Consider the following 27,848-nt stretch of genomic DNA (forward strand, 5'->3'; position numbering starts at 1 on the left):
GATCAGCTCACGCCAGCTCGTCCTATCGATACTTGCTCTGCGCTGTCACAGAAGACTTGTTCTCGCCACTGTCTACACCACAAGCTCTGACTCTTTCCGGGATCTATTTCCTGTAATACAAATCTCCTCCTCCTATTTGTAGCAGGCTGGAGAGGCACCTTCCCCAACTGGTAATTCTGATTCCTGGGATAAGGCATCACTCATGGGAATTTAGCTGCTGCTACCTCATAAAAAAGGCAGCAAAGAATTTGATTTTAATTTGTATAATTTTATTAAATTTCAATAGTCATATGTATATCGCATGTATAAAGATATCACATGTATAAAGAACTGGTTTTCTAAAGCATTCAAGTGCATTATTTTCTTCACTGCACTCAACTGATTTACTCTGCATTTTTGCCATTTATGGCTGTTGCACAACAAATATTTAGAAAGGAAAAAATCAGGAAGCAAACATGGAAAACTGTTCCCTACTTGGAAGGAAGCCCCTTCGGTTCTTTATTACGGCTCTCTGTGCTGGCGAAAAAGGAAGAGAGAGTGGGATGGCAAAGTCATGGCAAGGCCTGGCAGATGGTTTCTATCGTTCCGTTCGGAAGCAGTAGGTGTGTTTCCTTGAATGTCTGGATGTGTATCCCTGTAAAAGGAACATATCTTCTTAAAAATACGTATTTTACTATGGTGGAGCTACTGCTTAGTCTTTTGTATGAGAAATGCTTTTCAAACTACTCACAAAGCTTCAGTTCTATTTCTTAAGAGTTGAAAATGCTGCAGTTTTTACCCAGGAAATGATTTACAGCATTCTAAGCAGCCTATTACTTTAGCTTTGCTTAATCTTAAAAGAAGAGGCAATGAATGTCAAGAACCACTGTGAAAGTGCTTTCAAAATTTAAAGCTGTCAAATAATTTATGAAAAGCCACCGTCTCAAGACTCACAAAATTTATTGACGCGAAAAAACAGACATTGGAAAAGTTCATTTCAAAATTTCCAAATATGATTGCTTAACATGGCGTATTTTCAGATCGATAAGGAAATGCTCTTGGGGAAAATACATGCCGTTTCATAGGGTGTGCCAGACAAGCGCTGGGGAGGGCCCGATTCTTCAGCAGGGCAGCTGTTGGCTGCCCCTTTCCGCTGATCTGCTGCCTGTATCTGACAGCTGACTGCGGCAGAAAAGAGACAGGATGGCGTTTACTTGTCTCCTCTCACCAGCCTATGCCTTCCGTCTCGTTTTCCTAGTGCCTCACATGTTCATACTACCAGTCCGTGACTACAAGAAGATGCTAAATCTAAGGAGAAAGGAATCTTTTTCCAAGCCTTGATACCATGAAGCAGCAATTTGAGGCTCGTACTCTGGTGCCTTCTAACGAACATACAGGGGATGAGCCTGTAAAAATACACCAGGTGGTAGCATGGGGTTTTTGAAATCATGGCTTTTCTCTTTAGGTATTGAGGGCAGAATTCACCAGCAGAAGGTCTGTGTGTTCTGCTAGGCCTTGAAGGCCAAGCATTGCAGAAGGTTTGGGCAGGGAACTGCACGCCTGGAACAGCGGCAAAAAATCTGTCTTGCGTTTAATCCCAAATTTAGTCTCTAATGGAAACCCAGGGAGCGTGGCACAACACCTTTCCAGGGAAGGACCACATACTTACAGACGCAAACAGAATTCAAAGCCTGTGGGCCATTTTTAATAGCTTTGGCACTCAGCAGGATTAACCTTGCAGCCTTGGCATAGCATCCCACAATAGGGTACAATTCAGCAACTTTCTCTTCATGGCTCATATAAATCTGGTTTGTTTTAACTAGTAAGTCAGCTATAAAGCTACATAAAAACATCAAACAGGCCTACATCTAAAATGTTGAGTTTGGAATTAAGTAGTCACTTAACAACCACCAGCCATATGTAGAAAGATAACCGGTAGTAAATTTGTTTATTTAAACTCAAAAGAGGAAGCAATAAAAATGTTAATTTGAAAAATGTAAACTAATTATTATTTCCTCTAACTGCATGCACTGCCTTCCAAAATTCTCGGAGAGAGAATAAATGAACAGTCAGACAAAACCACTCTAACCATTAGGTGTTGTGGAATGTTACTACAAGGATGCAGGGAATCCTTTAACCAAAGAAAGCAACTAAAGCTAAATGGGGCTTTTCGCAATAAACACTCATTGCAGGAAAAGATCACTCTCTCAGGATTGCTCTGTCGCTTACAGCTACAGAAGAACTTAGTTTTCTTCCTCCGAGGAGAGACCTTCGATTTCATCTCTGTCTCCTCCAATTGCCATCCAGAATGCTTTGGCCACCTAACAATGGAAAAAAAAAAGATGGGAAAGGGAGAAAAATTCCCCTCAAGTCACTGAAGGTTTTGCATTTACCATCCAAAAAATAGAAACTGAGCAGCATCTAAATCTAGCTAGGTACAATGCTAATCCTAGGTACAATGCTAATCCTGTCTGAAGTTAAGAAATTTCAGCAACACAGAGGCAATAATTCAGAATTCACAGGAGGCATATGTGATAGAAAACTTATTAAAACGTGATTACAATTTCCTTGAGATCAAGGCTTTTCCATTGACTTAAGTGGAAGCTGGCTTACACCCTCAGTGGCTGCAGGGCCTTCGTTTCAGAAATTTTGAAAGGGAAAAGCTTTTTCTGGTGTTTCAAAATTCCAGGTTTGTTATTCAGTTCTTGGAAGATACCAGTCTCTTCCCTAGGACTGTGTGGTTTGTTCTTACTACTCCTAACATAGCAACTCTACAAGAGAAGTAACTATGACTTAGAAAGGAAAACCCCATTTTTAATAATTTCAATGCCAATCTCAAAACCTTACCTTTTCCGCGTGCAGTTTTCTTTGTTCATGAGGCAATGTTGCAGCTTTATCTGTGAAAAAGAACATGACTTAGGTTGTCAACCTCAGGAGTGAGCAGGGAAGGAAATGCCTATTGCAGCTGGTTTTCAGGGACTACCAAGAAATTAAGATCATAAAGACAGAATCTTATTCAGTAAGAGCAATTGCAATTCCCAAACACCAGGAAGCTGATGCTTCTCAGCACACTGGATTTCATCTCAAACATCTGTAGCCTTAAACTGCAAAACTGGCAGGCAGTTGTAGAGTTAAAAAAAAAAAAAGGGTTTGTTGATAGAAAACTGTGTTGCATTAGTTCACAGTGGACAAAATCAGTGTGACAGCAGTCAGCTGAGCAATACCTACTTCTTTCAAAAGTACTATAAAGCTGAAGGGCAAAATAATGAAAAGATCAGCCACTTATAACAAACCTCAGACAGGAGAATCGGAATTTGTACGATCTTCCCAACTCACACGCTGGCTTTCATGCCTTTCAGTGATTAGAATAGGTGACGTGGGTCAGTACGTCTCTCCCTGGTACAGTACCTTTCATTTCTTTCAGCTTTGAAAACAGCCTTTCGAAGTTCTCCAGGTCACCGTCTCTCGTGGTTAGGCTGGCTAACTCTTGAATGTCCGTATCTAACATGGGATCTGAAATAAAATATAGGTTGGTTTAAGGTAAATCATTCTCTTTTGTTAGCAAGTATGAAAGACTTTCTGATAAAACCAGTATTTTAACATCTGCAAATCCCATCTGCAAATTCCAACCCCATAGGAGGGAAAGAAACTTTTAATTTACTGATTGTTCATACAGACAACTCATGGCATCATTACAGTGGTAATTAATTTTGATATATTACATTGTAAGAGTGTTTTTGAGTTCATCCAATATTTAAGGTTTCTTGCCTATTATAAAATGATCTGTCTAGGAACAGCCACAGAGTAAATTAAAGAGTAATGACACTATGCTTAGACCACAACTAATAACACCCAACCTTTAGAAGATCTCCACATACAGCTTGTAAGAAAGGCCCGTCTCCAGGAATGATGCAATTATTTAAGCACCTGTAGCTTAAAACACCTGAACCTCTTAGGAATGACACAGGTAGAGTGTTTCTCACTCACCTCCTGCTGGGTCAAACTGAAATGATTTTTCTCTGCAACCATAAAGCTGGAAGCTTTATCCTCACAAAGATGTTTCTAGATATACACAATATACACAATACGTGCATCAGGAAATTTCACAAAATCAGATCTGTTCCCAGTTGGTAGTACTACTGGGGCTCTGTCCTATCCAAACTTGGGCCCATTTTTTCAAGCAGAAGAACACCTAAAGTCTAAACAATTAACCTCCACTGCTCTGCCAAGCACATTTATGCCATACTTTTCATTGCGGAAGAGCCAGTGGCTTTCTGGGACCATCCCAGCCAGGGGTGCCTGCTCCAACATATCTGCCAAGCAGAGAATGAGCTTACCAACAGTGTTGTCCACCTGTAGGTGGTTTGTGCTAGTGCTGTCTTCTCTGTTGTCTAAATGGGATTCTTCTCCCTCTGCTGATGATGGATTGGACTGTCAGGAAACAAACAGATATTAGAGTATCCATAATGAACCTGAAAAGCATCATCAGCAAATCAGGTGCTTTCTGTTTCGACTTCAGAAATTTACTCTTTATCTTAAACTGTCACTTACTGCAAAACCTGTACCACGTGTATTATGAAAAGCCACTTTTGCAGCACCGTACATAGGTACTACATGAAGCTTTTCTTCGAAAGTGTTACACACACAACATTATCAAGTGATAGGTTTTTTCTGCACTAAATATTGCTCTTGGATATTAATGAAAACCAACATCTTGCATGGAGCTTTTAATCATCTTTCCTTGGCTCCAGTGGGTTGTCTGCGGTAAAACATTTACACAGTGCTGAAGTCAGTGTGATCAGCACCCAATGGCTTTCCACACTGAGCACACAAGCAGCCATCTCCAGGTAAAATGATGAGTTCTGAGGCAATGTCCTGAAAAACAGGAAGCTCACAGCCACGAGGTCACAGCTCCTAGGAACAACTGTCTCGGGAGGACTTGTAAGACAAATTGTAGATAGTTTTTCAGACTTTAGAAATGTTGCCTTTAAAATACACTCCACTAGGCTGTGAAGAGAAAGCCTTTCCTCCTTGAGAAAGGAGGGAAAAAAAGAAAGCCCCACCACCATGCCAAGTGTGACAATAGGAAAGAGCAACACAAGAAACAGTCTGAGCAAAGAACAAGAAATAGGAATTACTGTTTACTTCTGTATCTTGGTTCTCTTCTGACCCAATGCTACAGTTTGCGCCTGCTAACGTACTGAGGAGACCAAAGCCCTGGGTCCTGTCTAAAAACAAAATAGCTGTTAGTGTACACAGAAAATGCAATATTATTACAAATAATTGTAACTGACCAGATGAGACAGAGAATATATCAGAGAAGACAAACACAGCACCCTGTAAAACTCTTTTAAGCAGAAACTTTTCATATTCTCTAAGCTTTTTTTAAAATGCATTAACAGTATTTACTGCTAAATATTACCAACAGGGAATAGATGTGCAAGTCACAAAAGATGTGAGCTCTTTTTTCTTGTTAATTGAATTCACTGCTCTGTTAGGATTTGGTCTGGGAAATGTCCTCTCATTCCAAGCAGGCAGCTTTCAAGATACAGAAGCAGCATTTGCTCCTATGGCATTCAATGGACCAGGTTTCACCATCCATGGGAAGTAGCACTGAGTTTGTGGTTAAATACAGGAAACGCAACAAGTGCTTTTGCTTATACACACATTGTCTAAATAGGCTGAGCACCACAGTAAGGGCAAAGGCAATTTTAAAATATCCAATTCAGAATTCACAGAAGGACCCAGCTGTCAAATCCAATGTTTCTTCACACCATAAGGTGCTTTGGGCTTTCCACATCTGCTAACCTACTCTGTATTTCAATGATATTTTAAAATCAAACCTAAAAAAAAAAGTTAATTCAAACCTAAAAGTAAACAATCATCTTTTTAATCTAAGATAATAAATGCAGTACAGTATTTTTAAACTAACTGTATTTTTAATACTTTATTTTTTTAAATAAAAATGCATGCATAATAGGTGATATTATGGGTTGTGTTTTTCTAAGCCATGTTTTCTGCTGGCCTGGCATTGAGGAGTAAATATTTGCCATTACATAGGGGACTCAGGACATTTTTCTGAAAATCTTAGTATTTAGTCAACTCAAAAAGAAATAATATGAAGTTATCATACTACAAATAGCCAGGAAACAATGACTTGTGCCAGAAGAAAGATTAAGATTACTTTTTTAAAAAAACGTGGTTTAAATTAATATTACAGTAATGACTAAGCTCTAGACTCAAATGTTGAGATGATGTCATTTTTATGCACAGTCCAAATTTACTTGCCACTTACACAAAATTTCATTTCAAAGAGTTGAATGTGTAACTAAACCCATCAGCTATCTAGAAAGCATGTAAACATGTTAGAGAATTGCCAAGACCTCATTTCCTGTTTAATAATCTTCGCTGTGTACTTAGGCTAATGTGTGTCCTCTCCCAGTCCTCTTCTCCCCTCGTACTCCACACACACACAGAGCAGGTATTTACTTCAACTGGCTGTGTTTTACACAGTTTTACTGCTTTAACAGATCACTTGCCAAAGGTTTGGGAAGAAGTGAATCAGTCTAGCCAAAGGAATAGCCTTAAAAATGTTCAGTTGCAAGACATGTGAAAGCCCGTGAAGTCTGCCAGCTATATTAGCAGGCAATTGAGCGATAAAAGATCGAGACCTGCAACACAAAACAAAGTAAAGTAGTTTCCCCAAGTTTCAGCAGGCTAAGCAAAGGGCTGTCTTCAGAGAAGCTGTACAGATCAACATTTAGCCAATTTCTGAGTCATCTGAAGCTAGATTGGACATTGCAGTCCAGAATGTACTTGAGAGAGAACATTCCCACACTGGCAGAGGAGGGGATGAAGTGACCTAATCATGTACCTCTTTCATATCTATTAGAGTTCATCCGGTACAGAAAGATGACAGTGGCTCCATCCCCCCCCCCACATACACACAACATCAGCCAGCACAATTACAAAATGTTGTCCCAGTTAAAAAGTACTGGAACCTACAGCAGGGATCTCTGAAAAGCAGCTATTTGTTTCTGGTTCCATGGTTAGGGAGGTGGCAGATGTAACACTTGGTTGCAGGCACACCCTTGAAAAAGCCTTCCTATAAACTCTTTTTACTGGATGTAAAAGTTATTTCAACTTCTGGGTGCAATTCAGGAAGTGGGTGATGCCTTACACAGTGTTCTTACAGCATCAAAGCCAAAAATTATCTCACTCAACAACTTATTATAATAGTTGGTGGCTCCATGATGATGAAGTCTATATAGTTTCACAGCTATCACTCATCAGTAGTTGCCAAGCTCCAGTACGCTGTGCTCTGAGCACAGCTTCCAGATTCACATATGCTCAATACATAGCAAAATGTTTTCCACTGCCTTTATTTACTATTCTTCCATAGTCTATCTCTAGCTGACATGTGGTGATACCGACATCCATATAAAATTCAAATGAAAAAGTCAAAATTCATAGTTTGTATAACTAACTAAGCTTAAATAGTTCCTCTAAAACAGGCTCATTAATAGCCCCACTCCAGGTAACCAGCTTCAGCTGGGATCACTGAGATAGGTATTTAAGCAGGAAAGCAGCCACATAGTCCCCTTCCAAGGGTGGTAAGTTGTTTTTCTTCTTGCCACCTAGGTCAACTAGGTTTGCTCTTGAAGGGATACCTGAAGACATGAGCAGTGTGCTGCCTTTGTGGGGGGAGAATGTAAGCTGAAGAGCTACATGTGCTCTTCTGCACCAGAGGAAGAAAAACACCCTATTTGCAGACTGAAGGGAGCTCTGAGGCCTGGAGAACCAAGAACTTTATACCAACTACAAAAGGGAATTGCTCTCTGGAGACTCTTGGGTAAGACTGCTTGTTTTTCTTTTAGTAGAGACAATATTGCTTTGTTTACTTGCAAAGCATGTGGTATTACTTGATGTAAAAATGTTTATAATTCAACTATGCTATATTTAATACTTATTTTTAGGTATTGATGTGAGAATGAAGGTATTTAAGGTTATAGAAAAAAATCAAAAGGTCAAGAATTTTCTTAAGAAGTGTGTGAAAAAGCTACTTCACAATTTAAGAAGAATTGTGTTTGGGTTTAAGCTTAAAATAAAATGGGTTGAATGCTTGTACTCGAAAAAAAGTCATTCGTGCTCTGTGAACTTAAATTCTCATACAAACAGCTGAAGTAAGGTAATGCTGTAACACTGGCTTTTTGGATGGCTACACTTAACAGTGCTACTACATAAATATCATATACTTTATAAAAAATCTTCACATGAAGCATGACTGCATGGTTTCTAAGTGACCACCAGTTATAGGTGATTCAGTAGAAAAGCTGAAGTTTGATTTACATGGCAGCCAGTTTCCAGGATCAGGAGGAAGTTGAAAACAAAAGATACATTACAGATTGTAGAAAGTTTTATTTTAAGTACAGTGAGCTCAACAATTTCCCTTTGAAGGCATAGTCAGGCTGTAACAACTTCCAAATATAGCTCACTTCCTGAGGGGGTCTGTTGTAATGTGCATCAATGCTGTGTGGTTTCTGTACTGTAGAAATAGAAAATCTGGATTTTCAAGGAGTCTGACCTTTACAGAACACACTAATGATGCACAGGAATTTCCCTCCATGAAGAACTGAACATGTGACTAAGTTCTGTTCTCCTGTAATGTGGCATCTGTCAAATGCAGGAAATATGCTCTTAAGAAAACCGTTTTAGCACTAGTGAGGTAACTTCACACCATCTCAAATGGCTACCTATTTCTCTATAATGGTTACATTAAGTTAGAAGTAACCTTAACCTCAGTCTGATGTGGTATGAAAAATACTCAAAAGGCTACCTTAAAAAAAAAATCAGTTTAGTAGTTATCCTAGTTCTACTGAGTCCCAGTAACCACCTTGCAATTACAGGAACTAGCAGAAGCCTCTCAGCACCTGAAATTGTTACACAGCTAAAAGATGTGGGAAGGAAGAAGTTGCAACAGTGGAAAACTGTACATCAGGGAGCAGACAGATGTTGGAAGGTGTTAGTGGGCTAAGACTTTGTGAAACAAGAAATATAAGGCCAAGCACTCTGCAAGAGTTTCATCTTCCTATGTTTCCTACAACAGCCTGTGTTATTAGTATGGCAATTAAAGGTTTTCAAGTAAATGGAAGTATCTACACTTGCCATAACTCTGGGCTAGCCACAGCTTTTCCTTTTCTGATGAGTCTAATCCTAATGTGATTTTTTTCCAGAATTCTAACTCTACCTAGACAATGTTACCTGCAGGAAATTATCTGGGTTTGCTCGGGTTTTATACTGCTTTCAGAAACTTCTGTGGCTTCCATATACTCATGTGGGGTTTTCTGTAGGGAACAGTCCTTCTTGCAATGCACTTAGTATGTCCTTCGTCAGTCATTTGAAATCACTACTTTGTCTAATCTCGGCTTCACACTTGCTATTCTTATCCCTGTTTCAAATTTTTTTTCAAAAAAACTATGACAAATTTGGAATTTAACACTTACTACTACTACTCTAAAGCATTTATCAGTTTTTAGACTAAGCTGATAATGACTAGCTATTTGCTGCTAGAGTTTGGTGGGACAAGCATTCATTTTTTCATTGAAATCTAAAGTCAGTGGAATATTAACTCTAGTTATTGGTAGAGAGCAAGTTAAAGTACAGAGGCAAGAGGAACAGATGCCGAAATGGGAATAAATCTCATCCATCGTCTGTAAGTTTCTCTGTGCATCAAGGGACAATGAAAGCAATACCTGAAACCCTACTATTCTATGTAAAAGGTTGAAGAGCGCTCCAGTTTTGTGTACTAACGCAGTGGCGGCAGCACTGTAGCTGCCCAGTTTACACTTTCACTAAAAATAAGCCCTCTAGGCCCTGCATTCACCAGAATTCATATAAGAGGAACTTGTGTTACGTACCGCTCTTCATCACTACATTGGACCACACATTGGCATTCAAGGCTTGTACAATTCGTTTCACGCCAGTGGACTCTGGAAAATCATCTAAACCAAAAGACAAAGACGTTGTAGTCCTACTGATTAGACCAAAAATGCCTGAAAGTAAGACGGTGTCTGTCCAAATGTCTGTCCTATCTTATTGCAATTGATATAAATTTCTGTTTCTGTGAGGAAACAGATTTCTTGCTTTGCTTCATGAGAGGCCAAACAAATCTAAATGTATGTCTCACTTCTTAGCCTAGGCTTCCAGGTATTACGAACTGTGAGCTCTCAGCCTTTTGTAGAGATCTAAATTCTGACTGAGGTTTTGTTAAATATTTAGCTTAATGCCTACAGTGTTGAATAACACAGAAGTAAATTTCATAGTAATAGAAAATTTTTAAGTTTCTGTTAAAAGCAAGGCATCTTCTAACCCAAGATCTTTTAGAATGCTGTATGGCACAGAAATGTTAGAATTACTTTTCCGTCCTTTAGAAAGTAAAGAACTTCAGACAGCCATTTTAAAAAAGGTGCAATGCTTGTTAAAAATGAAAATGATCATTGTAAAGCTAACTCCACAACATCTAACTCCAAACGTTCCAGTAATCCTGTGAATTACAGTAACTTGAAAGACTAGGGAAAGCATTATTTGAACTTCAACTTATTTACTGAATAGATCTGACACCACTTTGTATAAAGTCAGTTTTGCCATTTCCTGGGTTTAGTCAGCTTCCCATGTTTGTGCAGGTCTCACAAAGCAATAGGGAAAAAACAACCACCCTTTGGATACAAAAATGTGATTGCTTAAAAATCAAACTCTTCTAGGATGACTCAGGGACAGATGCAATAATTGAAACTGCCTTTAAAAATTAAAGCTGTCTATGACCCCTTAGATCAAATATTTTGCCCTCTGACACTGCTGTTTGGTTTTGTATCAGAGTCATTATCAAGAGTCTCAGTTTAGAGATCTTGTCTTTAGTGTACAAAAACCTGACAGTGTAGTCACAGCAAGAGCTCCAGTTCATTTGTGATGAGCTGCCAGAAATGTCATATTTTTTAAACGGATATTGGCCCAGTATGTTTACTGCATCCATTTTATTTCTTCTAAGTAATTCATACAGCATGTTTACAGGGTAAATATGTTAGTCAGTAGAATACATTTCCTCCTATGCATGAGTTGCAGTGAATCAATGACCATATTAAAAATCCAGGAAAGAACATATATCTTAATACTCTAAAGATTAACATCCTGAGCTGTTATTATTCCCATTACTTATACTATTTAAATAGTAACTAGCTCATTCTTTACAACAATTATTCAACAGGAAAAAAAAAAGACTTAATGTTACTAGTATTTTCTTTTACAGCACTTAATAAGAAAACTTTAGTCTAAGGGGTATCCACTTTGATTTTTCTGGTGTCTACAAGTCAGAAGTATGTATATCCCTCCCTCCCTGACTAACAAAGTGCCAGAAAGAAACATATCTTTAAAGACATGGCAGGGGGAGAAGGGGTGAACTTAGCTACTCAAGATACAATTTTTATCTAGGCCTTTAAAGGGGGAATGGGTGAGAGAAGGGGTTCTAGCTTAGGCCTTTAGACTAAATTATTTTTGCCGACAGCTATGTACTTGGTGAACCTGAAATAGAGCAAATGTTAGTGACTAATTCCACTCAAGCCTGGAAATGAAGTTGGTTATCTCACTTTGGCTCTATAGAGGTAAGATGTAAACACTTTTTTTGTATTGCTGAAATGAGGAGATAAGGCTGATGCTGATAAGGCTGTCAGGAAGTGCATAGTCACTTTTCAAGAGTGGAACATCACGCTTCTGACTTTGATGGGTTTTTTCAAGTTAAAAACGTATGGTCAACCAGTGATTTTGAAACTGGTTTATTTCCTGTGTAACAGTGCATACAATTCTAAAATGTTTTTAACAATTTCCCCTTTTTGGCTTACCATGCCACTGTTGAATAGTATCTATCTTCTCTTGGCATGTACAATAGTTTTAGAGGTCTTTTTAAAAAGAAAAAGAATTTTCCTCCTGCCCTTGTGCATCTCTCTGGTTGTTGTTTTTTAGATTTATTTCCAAAGTGGAATATAAGTGTTTCTAATCTATCAACACAGTCCTAGGATTACTGCCAGAAAAAGGAGCAGATATTATTTTTATGTAGGTGCTACATAAACAGCAGCTGTATTTGGGAGGAGACAAATGGAATTTCTTGGAGGAAATAACCTCCTCCTCCTCCTGACCTTTTATAGCTGAGACTAAGCCTTACCAACTGGGAGCATTCCATGCTGTAATCATGTAGCACATAAATAAAGTTATGCCCCTTGCAATCGTTTAGAAGGTATTTTGCTGTACTTTTTTCATTCTAAAAATTAAAACAGAAGTATCAGTCCTACCATCTTCATCAGGCAGTTCCTCAGGGCTAAGTTCTACCAATTCAAAGCCATGCTTGATGCACCATTCTTGAGCTTTCTGTCTATTAATACCTAAAGTTGGGAAACAAAAATGCTTAATAAACATACACATTTGAGACTAACATCAGCAGTTGAATCTTCAGCTACATTTTATTCCCTCAAAGTTGTTTGCTTATTCTGGATTGTATGGGGAAAAAATACATAGTAGCTGGCGTGGGTCCTCCATTCACTTTGAGTTTGATTCCAAAAAACTCCAGAATTAAACAACTTCTTTATTTGAATTGGTTTTGCTGGTTGTTTGTTTTTTCAAATACCATAAAATCAAATGGCTTTGCAGTGGGTACTCAAAGGGAAATGTAAGTGCTGTGCCACAGTGAATGAAGACTTCTATTAACTCTAGGTTTGAATCTGAATTAAGTTAGAGGTGTACCTGCACCTTACAGCTTCTTGTTGTATTGCATTACCAAAGCAAACATGCATGTTTAATGTTCAAATGGTCAAAAAAGGATGAATGTACTTTCCATGATAGTTAAGCAACCAACAGTCATCCTCATTTTTCACCAGCGAGAATCATGCACATCCAGCAATATAAATGCCTTGTCAGGTACCTTGCAATGCATGCTGGTATAACAGAATGTGATACACAGAGCTCCTAGTAAGCAAGCTTGTAAAATTCTGATCCAGTTTTAATTACAACTAGCATAAGGCTTCTGTTCCTGGTCACAAGAGTAACCTGGCTCTTCTCAATCAAGTCTCAAGCCCAGTCTCCCACAGAAATTTTAAGAAACAATTGTGTTGATTTAACTAGAAAATAAATTATGGAAGGTTAATAACTCTAAGCCAATTTGGAACTTCTTTGGGTTTCATACCATTTTCAGATACTCTGTTACAAACCAGGATCATGACTTCTGGTAACCACTCTTCGGTCAGGGGAAGCCATTCGGAGACACTATCAAGTCCAGATTTCTAAAGGGGGGGGAAAAAACACCACAACTCCTTGGAATATATTATCAAATACTTTAGTTTTTTAAACTAGTTTTAAATCATTAATAGTATTGGAATAAAATGAAGTAAGGAAATATGCTAGGCAGCATATCAAGTATGTTTAAGACTTGTGTTCTAATTGGAGAAGTTAACTTGTACACAACTTCTGATTCTTGACTTACCTTACAGATGAGTTATTCCTACTGCCTTGGACTTCTCTTTCATGTTTAATATGAATTATGCAATCCTAGTATTGATTAGGAAAGATTTTTACTTAAGGCTTAATCATGATTATTTCATTTTAAGCATATCTCAGGTTTAATGTGCAGCTAATCCATCTTCCACACTGAAGTGGATGTTATGGGGGCTGGTGAACTACTCCCATTGCTTTAGTTTGTCCTGAGACAGATCTGAGATGTCTGGTTAAATGTATCTTTGCAGAATGTGTGGTATGCATCTGTTCCCATCTCTGGTAAAAAACCAACTCCTTATTTAATTTTTTTTTGCGTCTCAGAATCTTTCTTGCTTTTGCTAAAGCACTGTTTTCACTACAACTTTGAGTAAAATGATAGCACTGAATCTTATGTTTAGCTCCTTCATTCTTGGCTATCCTAAAGCAGCCTTTCTGAAGTAGCATCAGCTAAGAGTGTAAAATTGGAGGTGGTGGTCTGGAGGAGGATTTGCCTAACTTAGTAGCATATTTGCATCCTGCAAACCTCTCTTCCAGCTGGAGTATGATAGTAAAAGGGAAGAAGACTGCTTCCATTGATAGCAGGCATAATTTAACATTGATCTACTGACAATTAATAGAACAGCCTAAAAGGAATGGATGGCATAAGATGAAGAGAATGTAATTTGTGGTGATAAGGCAACTATATCATACAGATAATGAAGAGTCTTACTATTGTGCTGTCGAAGTACACAACAAATGCTTGCACAGATTCAGCAATATCTCCAGTAACAAGAAATGTGTTTGGTACCACACAGAGGTGAATGTCTGCAGAATAATATTTATTATCTATTGTCCAGGGGTAAAAATTCACTCTTCCACTTGTTGTTGCACCCACAGTAAGGTCATCTTTCCCTGTGATACCTGTATAAAAGAAAATGAATGAGATGGATGATAGAATCACCATCAAGAAAATAATTGGTCTAGAATAGCTTGGTACAATGTCAATCCAGAGTCACCTTTACTTACTATAATAAAACAGTATATATTTAAGATCTTTAAAAATTCAAACTCAATTTGTTACTCTGTCCTACAGTTTATTAGCTTTCAAAAGAATTTATTATCTAGCTTTCAAAATAAAATATGGTACAGAAGCTCTTCAGAAAGCAAGCTGTTTTTCCTGGAAATGCCTTTTAAAGTGTAAACCTCAAACTTACTACCTGTAAACAGGATGTATAGAGAGAATACCTAGAGTTTATTACAGCAGAAGAAAACCTTGTGTGTTCATTCAGATGTAAAGAACTGTTTGACTGTGACCAAAACCTGAAGGTAACTAATGAGAAAATAAACCAAGTTACTACAATTCAGCTGTAATTCCCATTAAATTCCATGTAGGAGTTCAACAATTAAAATCCAAGGCAGTGCTTAGATAATGTAATGTTAAACACTGCCCTTTGTGTGCTGGAAGCAACCTTCAGAGTGCACACTCCCACAGCATGACAGCCACCTGGTGGAACTGAATTATAGTTAGTAACAGAGCATCCCATCTATACCTCACCAGGAAGGGCAGAGTATCTTGTTCAGACTGGACAAACCTATGGATGCTTTAAAACACAGGTCAATTTAATATATAAATTGACTGAGTCATCTAGAACTTCTTTAGGCATAGGAAGAGTTAAAAAAGAAATAAAGTATATGGGTTTTCAAAGATCTTAAGGGTCATGTTTTAAAGGTATTGAGACACAGCTCCTGGAGATGTTAGAACAGGCTGCTCCCTAAACAGTGGGGCCATGCATTTGAAATTGTGTATCATAACAGGTTGCCCAGAGAGGCTGTGGAGGCCCCATCCCTGGAAGTGTTTAAGACCAGGTTGGGTGAGGCTTTGGGCAACATGGTCTAGTGGAGGGTGTCCCTGCCTGCAGCAGGGGGGTTGGAACTAGATGATCTTTGAGATCCCTTCCAACCCAAACCATTCTATGATTCTGTGATATCAATAAAAAGCTGGGAAAAACTCATTGCCAAGGTTGCCATAGAAAGGTTCAATGACTTTTGCAACTCACTGCAAAGTCTGAGAAATCTAACTGGTGAATGAGCACGGTGCACAAGGCAGCACAAAGGAGAGCTCTAAACCAAAAGGACTGTTTCCAGCAGTGAGGAGGACACAGGGAATCTGAGGGCAAAATTTGACCTTGGAAACAGAAACCTGGGAGGGAATGAATCTCCTGTCCAAGTTTCTTAAAAGAAACCCAAACAACAACAAAACCCCAAAACAAAAAAACCCACAGAAAAACCCCCACCACATCTACATGTGTTTTCCAGGTTAAAGTTTGACTTTTTAATTTGGAGGACAGTAGTTTTCAGAGTAATTGGTCTTCAGTCAGAAGCTATTCTGTGATAAGACTATCCATGTCAGCTTGGGGCTGGGAGGGTGATGGATGACACTGCATCAATACCAAACAAGCCTTGATTCTGAACTTTGTATTCTTAGAGCACTAGCTTCTCCATAGAAATATGGAAGAGACTACCAATACAGCTAACCGAAATCAGTAATCTTGAAAGATTTTAATTCTTTCACAGCTTTTTTTAATGACTCAAGAATTACAGACCAGTTCTAGTGGCACATAGAAGCTGTTTCCCATGCTTATCTCGTAAAAACTTGTATACGTGGATCTCTGCTTGCCCTGCAACACTTCATAGTAATACTGGAGTCACTTTGCAGCAGGTATCTCTATCCTGCTTGCATTAGCTGATATTATGTTCTACTAACATGAAGCAAACATTTATGCACCTATCTTCCAGGGAAACACAAGAATAGCTTTTCAGATAGTTTTAAACCCAAGCTTTTCAATTTAGGCTACACAAATACATCAAGTCTACTCTTTAAAAACAAAACCCAAAAACCCCACCCAAGTAATTAGTAAAACAGATCATCAAATGATAGCATGTCACTTTACAAAATCTATAGCTTTAATATATATATATTTTATTATAATAAATGCATTTTGGCAGATGACAATTTATTTTTTTCTGCTATAAACCAGGAGCTTTAAGAACGACTAGATGTTAAGTGCTATACGTGGTATAATTTAGTTTGGTATCTTTGGTAAACAGGACTATTTAATATGTGCCAATTGCTACTAGATTAAATGGGTATTAGGGCCAACAGCTTTCACTTCGCTTAGATATAATGTGACAAAATTACAGCAACCAGGAGAGGAAACAAGTTAGGCAGACAGTGTCACTGTGCATGTCCAAAACCCAGGGATACCTTTTCTTTCCAGAATTATCTGTCGTCTAGCTTTTCAAATGCAGGCATAATCTTAATTTTCTGTTCTGAAAACCAGATGTTTTGTTTGGAGGTTTTGAATGCTACATAAACAAATGCTATAAATTTCTCCTCACTAGCATTTTGACATTAAAACTAAATTAAAAAATCAGTTCTAAGCTAACAGAACTGCAAGTCAATGTCACAAGAGGTTAAGTTTTCAAATTATTTAAACCCAGAAAATCAGCAGTAAGACTTAGAAAGCCAAAGGGAGGAAAACAGAGTGAGGAAAGTCAGTTCAAAAGTCACTTCAGTCAAGTTAGCCACCATAGCAAGAATACTAAAGGAAAAAACTTCTGTAAGAAGATTTTCACAAGCTGATATGAAAGAACTTTCACATTTGCTTTGTGCTTGGTTTTTTTTCTTACAAAAGAGTTTATGGACAAATTTAGGCCTCAAAGTACTGCTAGAAGAATGAGGACGTGTCCCATTTTCTGCTACTTGTTTCTGTATTTTAAGTAGTCTTCTTTAATCCCATTGTGCTTCTGATTACCCATAATTCATCCAAAGAGATTTTGTCAGTGCCCTGTGAAATTTTTCTCCCAGTGAAAATGGATGTTGCACATGATACTTAAAGGACTGCGGGAACTTTCTGAAAGGATTCAGACTTGCCATGTCTCAGCCTGCATGTAGAGTTGTAATATGTTCTTTCAAAACAACCTAATTACTCATGGCAGGAAACTAAATGCAGTTTGGATATCTTGTGAATAGTTCTCTTCCACAACAGTCACTTAGACCAATTAGGTTTTGGCCTTTAGAGTAAACAAGTAGAGACTACAAAAGAAATACACACTACAACTCAAACTGAATTGTCAAGGATGTATATTCCATGTTAGAACTAGTTTTAAGGATTATGTTACCACTTCCAGATTCCAGGAATTTCTTTCCAAGACAACCTATATCTTAAGAAAAAAAAAAAATGGCCAGAATAGTTTCATATCTAATTTTAGAGAATATTAATCAGAAAAAATCCCATTAAGTTTTATTTAGATATAGAATAAATGTCTAGAACATGAATATGGTAAAAGGAGGTGGTTTGTCAAACTTATCTCTAGTGAGTTACTCATCTTTTAATTTTAAACTCCCCAGCCATTGAAAGTGTCAGTGGTTTGCCATCCAAAGAGCCTGGAAAACCAACTGAGTCACTCTTTGACCACAACAGTAGGCAAGCATACTGGGCTGACTTAATTAGCTTGCCTTTTCATAGAGCAGAAGTGGCTTGTTTGGATGACAGGAATGCAAACAGACTTCAAATGCATCAGCATTAGAGAGTACTAAAAAACACACATGGAAAAGTTCATGCCACAAAAGAACATTGCTTAGAGTCATTCAAAAACATGATTTGGAGTTCAAGGTCCTCTAAGAAATACTGCAACTACTAATCTGGTTGCTTAACTGAAATAACTTTTACAATTTTACCAATAAATGCTGAATACTAATTAAGACATTTTGTATTTGATTGTCCCACACTTGTGTGTAAAAGCACTTTGGAGCAACAGAAGGTTCTTCATCTACACTGAATTATTTGAGGCTAGGGACCAAACAGACCATTTCTAAGCCAGCTCCAGTATCAGCCTTGGGTTGTTACCTCCTGCACACATTGGCACTATTCACCTATGCAACCTCCAAGGCCCCTGTACTAATGCTGACCTATGCCAAGATCACCACATTTGCTGGACACAAACAATTATCTTCCAGTTTATCCCAGTTCATGACTCACTTTGCCTGTTTTCTGTCAGAAAACCATTTAAGAACACAGCAGCAACTGACACATGAGATGAGTTCATGGCTCAATCCAGTATTTGGTAGTGACTGGTACCATATAGCTCAATGAACTTCCAAACTTCTGTGAAAGGCTGTTTTACTTCCAGGCAGTCAGTGAGTAGCTTACACTTTTCAGCAAATTTATTAGTTATGTCCTTTCTTTGCTTACAAGTATCTATAATTTTTAATAAATTGGATAAAATATTGGCCAATACTTTTAGAAATTAATTTCCGCTATCTATTTACATACAGTTTTGCTCATTTTACATATTTAAACTTGACTTTTAATTTTATAAGCTTGCATATAGACATGGTAAATTAAACAACAGTTCAGAAGAAAAGAGGACATGGCAAAATTGTAAAACCTAACATTCACTCTGCTTTTGTAACAGAGGCTTAGTAAGTGTTCCGTAAGCGCAAGGCAGCAAATGCTTTTTCCAAAGGAGAACTGGAGACCAGAAATAACTTTTCAGAAGAGAGCTGAATAATAATCAAAGAACCAGATGTAGATCTTGTCTCTTGCTGCAGTGTTCCCTGTTCTTTAACACCTAACTGGTATTTAAGCACTTCTATATTGTGTGTTTAATAGTAATATTTTTTCAGAATCATTACAATTCCTCTTTGCAGGGTTTTTCTTCCAAAAGGATTAAGGTTTCAGTGACTCTTCCTAGGGTTTTTCAGATTGAATACATGCTATAAGAACATAATTCAGTTTTCTGCGATGCCCTACATGATCCCAAGTCCTCTTAGTTGGTAGGTACACCAAGTAGTTCTCACATTCTGGGCCTTGAGAGCCACCTGGTGGAATACACCATAAAAAATACTCCTGCAAATTACACAAGGAGTAAATAGAACACAGAAATATGCAGTCAGTGTAGATATTTTGCTCTGGGGGAGGAGGGGAGTGGTAAACAGTCAAAGGAAAAAAATCACATCAGACAGTATTTATCTGTTGGCCAGCATTTCTAAAAACTAAAACAGTCTTATTTGCTGTTTTAATTTGTGATAAATATACCTAAGAGCCACTCCTACTCTGTGCATTTTAAATAGTTTTGTTTTGCCATCGTATCCAATGAAATAAAGCATTCAGGGTATCCCACAGAAACTTGAATAAAAACGTATCTAGTAAATGTACCATAATATTCTTCTCATCCTCACACCATTTCCTACTTAACAGGATGAAAACACTGGAAAAAGCCTTGTTATTAGCCTGGAAAGTTCTGGCAGGCAGCAGCAGAAATTAACAGGTTTGCCTACAAAGGAGCACATACCAGGGAAATCCAGCAACAGAGTGGCAAAAGCAGTGAGAATACAGGTAAGGGCTTTGTTTTCATATTTCTGTTATAGACTCAAACCTCAACTGCTGTATGGATCCTACCAATTAACAGTGTTTAATAGCATATTTAACCATACATATTGTATCTCAAACATTGTACTGCCTCAGAGGCGCTAATATAATGGTCTTGTTCTCAGTGTTGAGCTAAACCATTAACAAATAATGCCTTTAATCTGGTGTGACACTTTCATGCTGTAAAAGCACAAGTTCTGACAATTGCACCAGCATTTTGTTTCAACCCACCAAAACCCTTCAGCCCAGGCTGCTGCCAGCCACAGCTGCCTTGTCCTTATCAGTGTGTCCTTGAATGTTTTACAATGTTTGTTCTGCTTATGCTCCTGGATCTGATGTAATTTCACTTGTTATACAAAGCAGGAACTTAAAATGTCATGGTATTTATTTTAGTAAACAATCATGTTTGTTTCAGGAAGATTTTAGTGTCTTTTGTGAAGCAATCCAACCAGAGGGCACAAAGACTATAAGACTCCAGTCTTGGTACTGGAAAACAGTGGAAGCCTAGACATTTCAACCTGAGTACTATTTAAAAAAAACAAACAAACCCAAACAACAGACCAAAGTTAAGATTTAATCTGAGAAAGTCTTAAAAAGCATTTCTATGAAGCTTTTTGCTCACCTTTTTTACTTAATTTCACTATGAAAAATAATTAAAGGAAACCTACAGGAACCTTGAATAATTCCTCCCATTTGCTTGTATCTTCCTCACAAACAAGCAACCAAGAATAAGATTTTACAGAAACTTATTATTCTTTGGTATGGAATCTCTTAAAATAATTAAATATCAACCCAGCTGCTTTGACAGAGTAGCCTTTGACTGCAGACTTTGTACTGTCATTCTTGTTTCAAAATGTGGTTTAATGAGATGGAGGGAGCCAGTCCCTGGGGGCAGCCCTCTGCTCTATCAGGCTCCTAGGTAAGACCTCGCTCAGAAACAGCCAAAAGTAAATCCAGAAAAGGGGTTGGGGCTGTTGATGAGTTACACCTCTTAGTATGCACATCAAACTGTTCATGACAGTTCCCTAAAAAGCAAAGCTGTACTAACAAGCTGTAACGGCAAAACTACCAAGATCTAAACGGATTCTTCCTGGAATCCCCCTAATTTCAGAATTACTAAAAATTCCACTGAAGTTTTTGCTACTATCAGGTCTTATGTTCCCTTTTTCAAGCCATAAAAAGGAGAACTGGGTTCCAAGAAAACCGCTTCCTACACAACGAATTTTATGTATTTGATATGGAATAAGTGTGATCTACAATTCTGACAACTGCGGAAAGGAAGAATGTTTTAGCTTTCCTTTTTTTGTGCTTCTGCATTGGGACAACAAATGGTCTAATGCATGAAAGCAAGCTAATTAAAACAAGAGTTCAGACTCACCAGTAATTTTACAAATTCTATTATCCTTAAGGTCTAAGATAAGCCTGTTCACTTCATAAATGGAAAGATGAAACTAGAGGGACAGTATTTAGTCTGCTTTTGGTTTTCCCCTTGCTGATACCCCTGAGCCACTCTGGTTGCTCTGGTGTCCCCCTCTTGTTCTAGGGGCCATTGCGGACACTGATGTGTCCTGGTGCAACAAGGTCATTTTTGTCACACTGCACGTGTGAATGACCAGAATGGCCAGCAGCAAAGCCTATGGTCTCATCAATCTGTGTTTCATTTGTTATTGAAGAAAGTGTTATTTGTGTTCAGTCTCAAGGCAATTCTCAAATTACTTAGTGCAGCTATAACTTTTGAGTTTATTCACACCTAAGACAGGGCAAGTGGCCAGTGGGTAACAAAGCATTTTGGGATGTGGGGCTTCCTTTTTTTCTCCTGTCGGTTGTGGTGGTGATATTGCCTCCTCCTTAGTGTCAGAGGGAACAAAACACACAACCTGCGGCTCTATACCGTCTCTCTTAAATAGCTGATTTTCTTAAATAGCTGATTTCCTTAAAGCACCAGGGAGGCCCCTGACGCCCTCCTGAAGGGGAGGTGGAGGTGGTTAAACGCCACAGGCGCGGGGGAAGGCAGGTGGCCGCCCTGGCGGGGCTCGGCCGCGCAGGGGACGGTGCGTGAGGGGAGGACAGCCACCCCTCAGGGCCCGGGCTGGGGGTGAGGAGCTGCCAGGCCGAGGCCTGCAGTTCGGAGCAGGCCGGGGCCCCGCGGCTGCGCCCGTCCGGGCCCCGCAGCGCGCCGCCACGACGACGACTCACATTTGACGAGCTCCTCGGCCGCGAAGCCGGCGGCGCAGCTGGTCACCAGCGCGAAGGGCCCCGCCACCGCCGCCATGGCGCCTGCCGCCGCGCCCCTTCCGGCCCCGCCGCTACCACCCGGTTGCGGGGGGGCGGGGGGGGGGGAAGAGAGGCGGCGGCGAGCGGCAGAGCCCTTCCAGGGAGGGGAGGAGCGAGCAGGAGAGCGGGCTCGGCTACCGCCGTTTGACGTGCCTTCCCCCCCGCGGCGAGGCGGATGGTGCGGTCCGACTAGCGCGTCCCGTTGCTAGGGGTGAGGGCGGCAGCCGCCATGGCCGGCCCGGTGGAGCCGGGGCAGGAGGCGGGAGCCGTCCTGGGGCAGGTGGGTCCGGGCAGCGCCCGAGCAGGCCCCGTCCTTCCCCGGCAGCCGTGGGGCCGAGCCCCTGCGGGACCCCTTCGAGCCCCCGGGGAGGCCGCCTCACACCGCGGCTGAGGCGCGGCCTGCTGCTGAGGGGACGGGAGGGCTCAGCCCCTGCGTGAGGGAGCGGCTGCGTCGGTGAATTTTGGATAAAGGCTTGGGCTTTCTAAATTTTATAATTCTTAGCATAATGCGACCTTGAACTGTCTTGGTTAATGCAGCATAAATATACGTTTTTGACAGGGGTTGACGTGATCTCCTCACAGCTTGCCTCTACCTTTCAGTCCCTCCTTAACGCTTGATGTTCCTGTGTAGTTAAGCCATCTGTGCGTAGAGAGATGTCTGAAATGTGTAAGGAAAGATCTTTCCTTTGCAAAGGACCTCAATCCTGAAGTTTACCACCACTGCTTTGTGAGATTTGTTTCAAAGTGAACTTTTTTCATGTTTTCTACGATCAATGGCTTTAAAGTTATTGGCTTTGTATTCTCTTATTTATAACAGCACAGAGGTATGGGAAGTGGTATGTACGTCTTTCCTGTATTTAGGAAGCATTTAATTTAGATTAAAACCTGCTACATAATCCCACTGGTTTTGTTATGGTATGATTTTTGTCATAACTTGCTTATTAGGTTCAAGAAGACCTTCACAAGCTTAAAGTGAAAAATACCAACTTGAAAGGAAACATAGAAGCTGTGGATATTAGTGACCTGGAAACAGCAATTGAAAGAACTGAACTTGGGCTGAGAGTAAGTAAAATGGAGCAGATCCAGAGGACGATTCAGTTTTTGAGATCTCTGTCACTAATTCGCTTAGAGTACATGGGGCCACGTATTTGTTATCCTACAAGATCCCTTTCTGATTAACAAATGGTGGGATTCATCAGGCACTGCAGTTCAGAACTATGGCTTCCTTTTTCGGGCTGTCAGATTAACTGATCTTGTGCCCCATACCATTAGCCAAAATCTGATTTAGTCCAACAGAAGCACAAAGCACTTTTCGGTCAAGTGAAGATCTGGATTGCTAAATTAACTGAGTTAAATGAATTTAATATTCCTCATACCTTTGTAACAGCCTAAAAATTATTTTTTCCCTCTAACAGAAACATGCTGAAAATCATTTAAATGCTATAAACAGACGTGTGTTAACTGTTTCTTCTACTGATAATAAAGAAGTACATTCAAAAGAGCCCCCTAAATGGTAAGTGAAATAGCTGTTTCATTGCAGAGACAAATGCAAGCAGCAAGACAGAAAACCAGAATTTTCTAAAGCAAATGCAGGTATTGGCCCCAATGAAGTTTGGTCATTTGCTATTTTGGTTTTATTTTGTTTAAGTTAAAAAACAATACAAAAGTAAATGCAGTAAATGTAGCTACAAAAGTAGCTACAGCAATCTTCTGCTAACCCCTGTGATTTTTTTTTTGCTAAATGCAAATTTACATAGAAATACAGTCTTTCAGATTCGACCAGATGGAAGCAGTATGGGGTTAACAGGTAAAATCAAAGTAATTTTTAAAAACCTCACTGTTTGTTTCTTTCTAAATCAGGGGCCTTCATTTTGGTGCTTCTCAGAAACAGCTTATTTTACCACGAGTACCTGTTGAGCCCGTGACTGTCCAGGCACACAGCAAATCAGCACTACGCATTTCTCAAAGTTCACAGGTCTGAAATAACATACTACCTATTCTGCCAGAGAGCACATTAAATGGGTAGACTGGCGTCTTGTAGGTTACCTGTTGATCCCATAATGTTATATTCTGACCACACATGGATTCAGTTTTTGATAATCTACCATCTATGACTGAAAATGTTTAAAAAATTCTCAGTAGAATGAGCAGGCTGAGAGATATCCTCACAGTCAGGATAAAATCTAAGTTGATAAGGACTTCAGTATCATTACGGGGGCATCTACAAGTCTTCCATTCTTTACTTTTTCTTCACCCACAAGTATATTGGTAAGGAGTTCTGAAACCAGGTGTTTGTTCAGCTTTAAGGTCCCAGTCCTGCAAATACTGTGTGCTTAACTAATTCTGCAAGTAACGTGTCTAAAATAAATTGAACTATCTATTGGAATAGCGTGAGCACAGTTTGTGTTTAATTGAGACTAAAAGTAGTTCTTTTTTATTTGTTTTTGCATAAAAGATAGGGCAAATTGTGGGAAAGACTTCTGTTGATGTATAGGGTAGACACCTCTGATAAATATAGGTTTTTGCCTTGAAATCTGATTTTTTGCTGGTTTTATAAATGAAATCCTTGTAAAATCATTTAAAACCTTCCTAAAATGTTTGTGTATGAAGTATTTCTGCTTTTTTATTCTAAGCTGTGAATTTTGACTGATGAGTTCAAGGTGGTTTCCTCAAACATGTTTTAAAAACAAATGAAGGTTAATTAGCTGAATTTAAAAATACCCATTGTCACAATTCTGGGTTTTTATTGTTTAAATTCAAGGGAGCTTTGAGTGAGAGAGAACGTTCTCTATAGTTCTATTACCAGAAGCTAGGGCTTGAAGCTACTTGAAATGGTATAAGCAGAATGAGCAGGCAAACACTTATATTGCTGATTATCTTTGTAAAAGAAGTCCCAGTATGAAGTAGTATTGAAGTATTGCTTACTCTTGAAACGATGGATAAGGTACAATGAAGATCTCTGATTTTTTCCAGACAATATTCCAACCCTGTCCTATATGAATACACTTATATTGTGAGAAAAAAAATTATGAGAGTTCAGCTACTCTGTAAACTCTGTATTATCTATGGTCTTTCAGCTCCTTGTGTGCACCAATGAGCTTAATTTACAGTGGAGCACATGCTCTGTCCTGCCTTGACTTTCTCTTTGTCTTTTCATTTCTGATATCTGTGGCATCTGCTTAGAAATGCATATCCAGTGACACACAAGCTAGCCCTAATTTCCCATTATAAAGAAAATGGCAAACAGTGCTGTTTTGCCAGCTGTTCTACATGCCCGGCATGCCAACATAAAAAGCTTTTATTATTAAATAGTTGTGAAATCCAGCTGGGAAATTATCACCTACAATTCCTTACTTCCTGTCTTTTCCTTACTTGTAGCTATAAACAGTTTTGGTTTCTTTAAGCATACTTTGATGTTTTTCAAAATTCCTTGCCACTCAGAAGAAATATCAGTGAACTGAATAGTTTTCTGTTTGCAGACAATATTTCCAGGTATGCAGGCTTGAAGAAATCAACATTTCAACTCGTAAGGCTTCTGAGAGAAATTAATAATTCACGTAGTAATATTTTTGTGCTTTGCAGTGCATAGTACGCTGTGCTAGAATAGAAATGGAGCATAAGTTGTGTTTGTGGTAGTTAGGATAAAAGAAGGTTGGAGTCAAATAAGCACAGATGCTATTTTCACATATGCATTGCTAGAATACTTGTCATATGGGAAATAGCTTGCCCACAGGTGTCAGAATAGGCTTAAAATTATTGTTTATTCACACGTACAGTATTTCTGAGTCATATCAGCAGGCAGATAAGACTCTGCAAATCTAGCTTACGGGGGCATTGTGAAGCACTGTTCCCCCTTTTTCTTTCCCCCCACTATGTGTTGTAATTGGATTTCTTCTAATAAAGCCTGAGAACCATAAAGAGGTGTCTTCCTCGTGCAGTAATTGTAAAGCCTCTGTATAGCAATGGCTGAAAAGACATTGTTATCCATAACTGGTAAGTGTATAAGTTCAAATTTATTTAAAAAAAAAAATGCTAATGGAAAACACCTGAACTGATGCTTGTGCAGCTTTGGGGTTTGGAGGTTTTTTTGTTTGTTTTTTCTAAAAGCTGATACTTCCTTTTACAATCTGAACACACAGCAGAAGTTAATTTTCTGTCATCATTAATAGAGTTAAAGATGTAAAGATGTTTCTAGGGGGCTCTACAGTATGCAGATAACATAAATAGCTAGACACGAAAAGTGGTTTAGTTACCAATAATGTAGATTGTTTCAAAGATTAATATAATGTCCATTCAGAAAGGAATTGGACTCTGTTAGAAACTATGTACCATATACATCTGCAAACCAGAATTGCCTAGTGAATCAGATTTGTTGGCTTATGACATGATAAAATTGCCCTCCACTCTGAAATGACTTTTGTGTTGAAGTAGAACAAGATTTGGACCATTTAATTGTACGGAACATGTCAACCTGTTCTGTATACTCCATGTTAATAATTGAGCTCAATAATTCTCATTGAACATTATATTAGTAATAATGCAGTATTCACTCTGCTCTTCTCATCTTTTTCTTATTCTGCATCAAGATGGTTCAAGATAGCTTAAATTTGAGACTTTGGATAAAATAGATGGAAGAGACCCATGATACCATCTGCTTCAGCTCCTGTAAATGTAGAATTGTCGCTTGTCATACATCTAAGCTGACAAAGTAACTTTTATCAGTTGTTTTTTTATTTTTTATTAAGCATTTCAATTCTTGTTATCCTGTGTGGAATCTGCCACTTCAGCATTGATCATTTCACTGTCAGTCTGGGTGGGGAGTCTGCATTGTGAATCATCTCCCATTTTAATTGAGAAGGTACTCAATTTCCCCCCAATTCTTGTTTAATAGCACAAGCAGTTTCCTTTCTGTACAGTGGTGTGTTATAAAATAAATACCACAAAATCACTGATGAGGTGAAAATTGAACTTTCTGTCTCTGTGCAGCCATGTGGGTAAGAGAGTAATTGGCTTGGATAATAACTTTTGCTCTTACAAACCCAAATCTAAATGAGCATCTCATTGATACATCTGCTTGTAATTACTTTCAAAAGAAGAGAATATATTGTGGAGATAAATGAATTAAACCATTTTTAGTGCTTTCACAAAGTAATACAATTGTTTAATAGTTCAAATATACCTCTAATGATTCTTGCACTTTTTATGGCTTTTTTTTTTTAAAACAGAAGTCTCATAAATTCCTTTTTTACATTTACATAATAGAGGTATGAGCAGAGAGTTCTTGTGTATAAATATGTTTAGTTGGATCTTACATATTATGGGAGCTTTTTGTATTCCTGTATCCATGTAATGGGAGTTAGGCACATACGCTGCCAAGCACCAGCTCCTCTGAATTACCTGAGCTCTGTTGACTTCTCTGGTGATACATTAATTTCTGCCATTTGAAGATTCTTCCTTATTCAGCACTGGTTAGTAAATAAACCCTGTTGGATGCAGAGCCTAGTTAGCAATGTTATTGCAAGAAAAGTATTGGGAGGTATTACTACACTTGATACAGATCCAGGTGTAAAGTAAAGCATGTGCATTAAAATGAACCTAAATGTCTACAATTAAGAAACTTCTACTCTAGTAAAAATATATGGCATCACT

General features: G+C 38.7%; 2 protein-coding genes across 3 annotated transcripts in view; one reads left to right on the plus strand and one right to left on the minus strand.

The window, feature by feature from the left end:
• Window positions 1–267: 267 nt before the first annotated feature.
• AAGAB (alpha and gamma adaptin binding protein) lies at window positions 268–22,270 on the minus strand. Of its 2 annotated transcripts, XM_075764133.1 has the most exons (11): window positions 22,122–22,270; window positions 14,222–14,412; window positions 13,205–13,301; window positions 12,318–12,407; window positions 9,897–9,980; window positions 5,125–5,207; window positions 4,317–4,410; window positions 3,388–3,492; window positions 2,827–2,876; window positions 2,209–2,300; window positions 268–634 (listed from the first exon to the last, which is right to left on the minus strand). In XM_075764133.1, exons 1-10 carry the CDS (start codon window positions 22,195–22,197, stop codon window positions 2,223–2,225), a joined length of 948 nt encoding a protein of 315 aa, XP_075620248.1. In that variant the 5' UTR covers window positions 22,198–22,270; the 3' UTR covers window positions 268–634; window positions 2,209–2,222. The 2 variants fall into 2 exon arrangements, with proteins under 2 accessions (XP_075620248.1, XP_075620247.1); XM_075764132.1 differs by lacking the exon at window positions 268–634 and having other exon boundaries at window positions 923–2,300.
• The window catches only part of IQCH (IQ motif containing H), a 71,228-nt gene continuing 65,640 nt past the window's right edge, over window positions 22,261–27,848 (plus strand). The window contains exons 1-4 of the mRNA XM_075764122.1: window positions 22,261–22,479; window positions 23,145–23,261; window positions 23,615–23,712; window positions 24,060–24,174. Of these exons, the coding sequence (XP_075620237.1) occupies window positions 22,429–22,479; window positions 23,145–23,261; window positions 23,615–23,712; window positions 24,060–24,174 (381 nt within the window). The 5' untranslated portion in view covers window positions 22,261–22,428. The remainder of the gene's footprint in view (window positions 22,480–23,144; window positions 23,262–23,614; window positions 23,713–24,059; window positions 24,175–27,848) is intronic.

Source organism: Balearica regulorum, chromosome 12 (assembly GCF_011004875.1).
Source record: "Balearica regulorum gibbericeps isolate bBalReg1 chromosome 12, bBalReg1.pri, whole genome shotgun sequence".
In the NCBI taxonomy this organism is placed as follows: domain Eukaryota; kingdom Metazoa; phylum Chordata; class Aves; order Gruiformes; family Gruidae; genus Balearica; species Balearica regulorum.

Bases quoted from the DNA above. Each gene is read 5' to 3' on its own strand.
- AAGAB (XM_075764133.1), bottom strand. From the start codon at position 22,197: ATGGCGGCGGTGGCGGGGCCCTTCGCGCTGGTGACCAGCTGCGCCGCC. The intron at 13,302-14,221 runs GTAAGACTCTTC...CCCCCCCTTTAG, and splicing joins TGTACTTCGACAGCACAATA to AAATCTGGACTTGATAGTGT. The intron at 9,981-12,317 runs GTAGGACTGATA...CTTTTGGTTTAG, and splicing joins GGAACTGCCTGATGAAGATG to ATGATTTTCCAGAGTCCACT.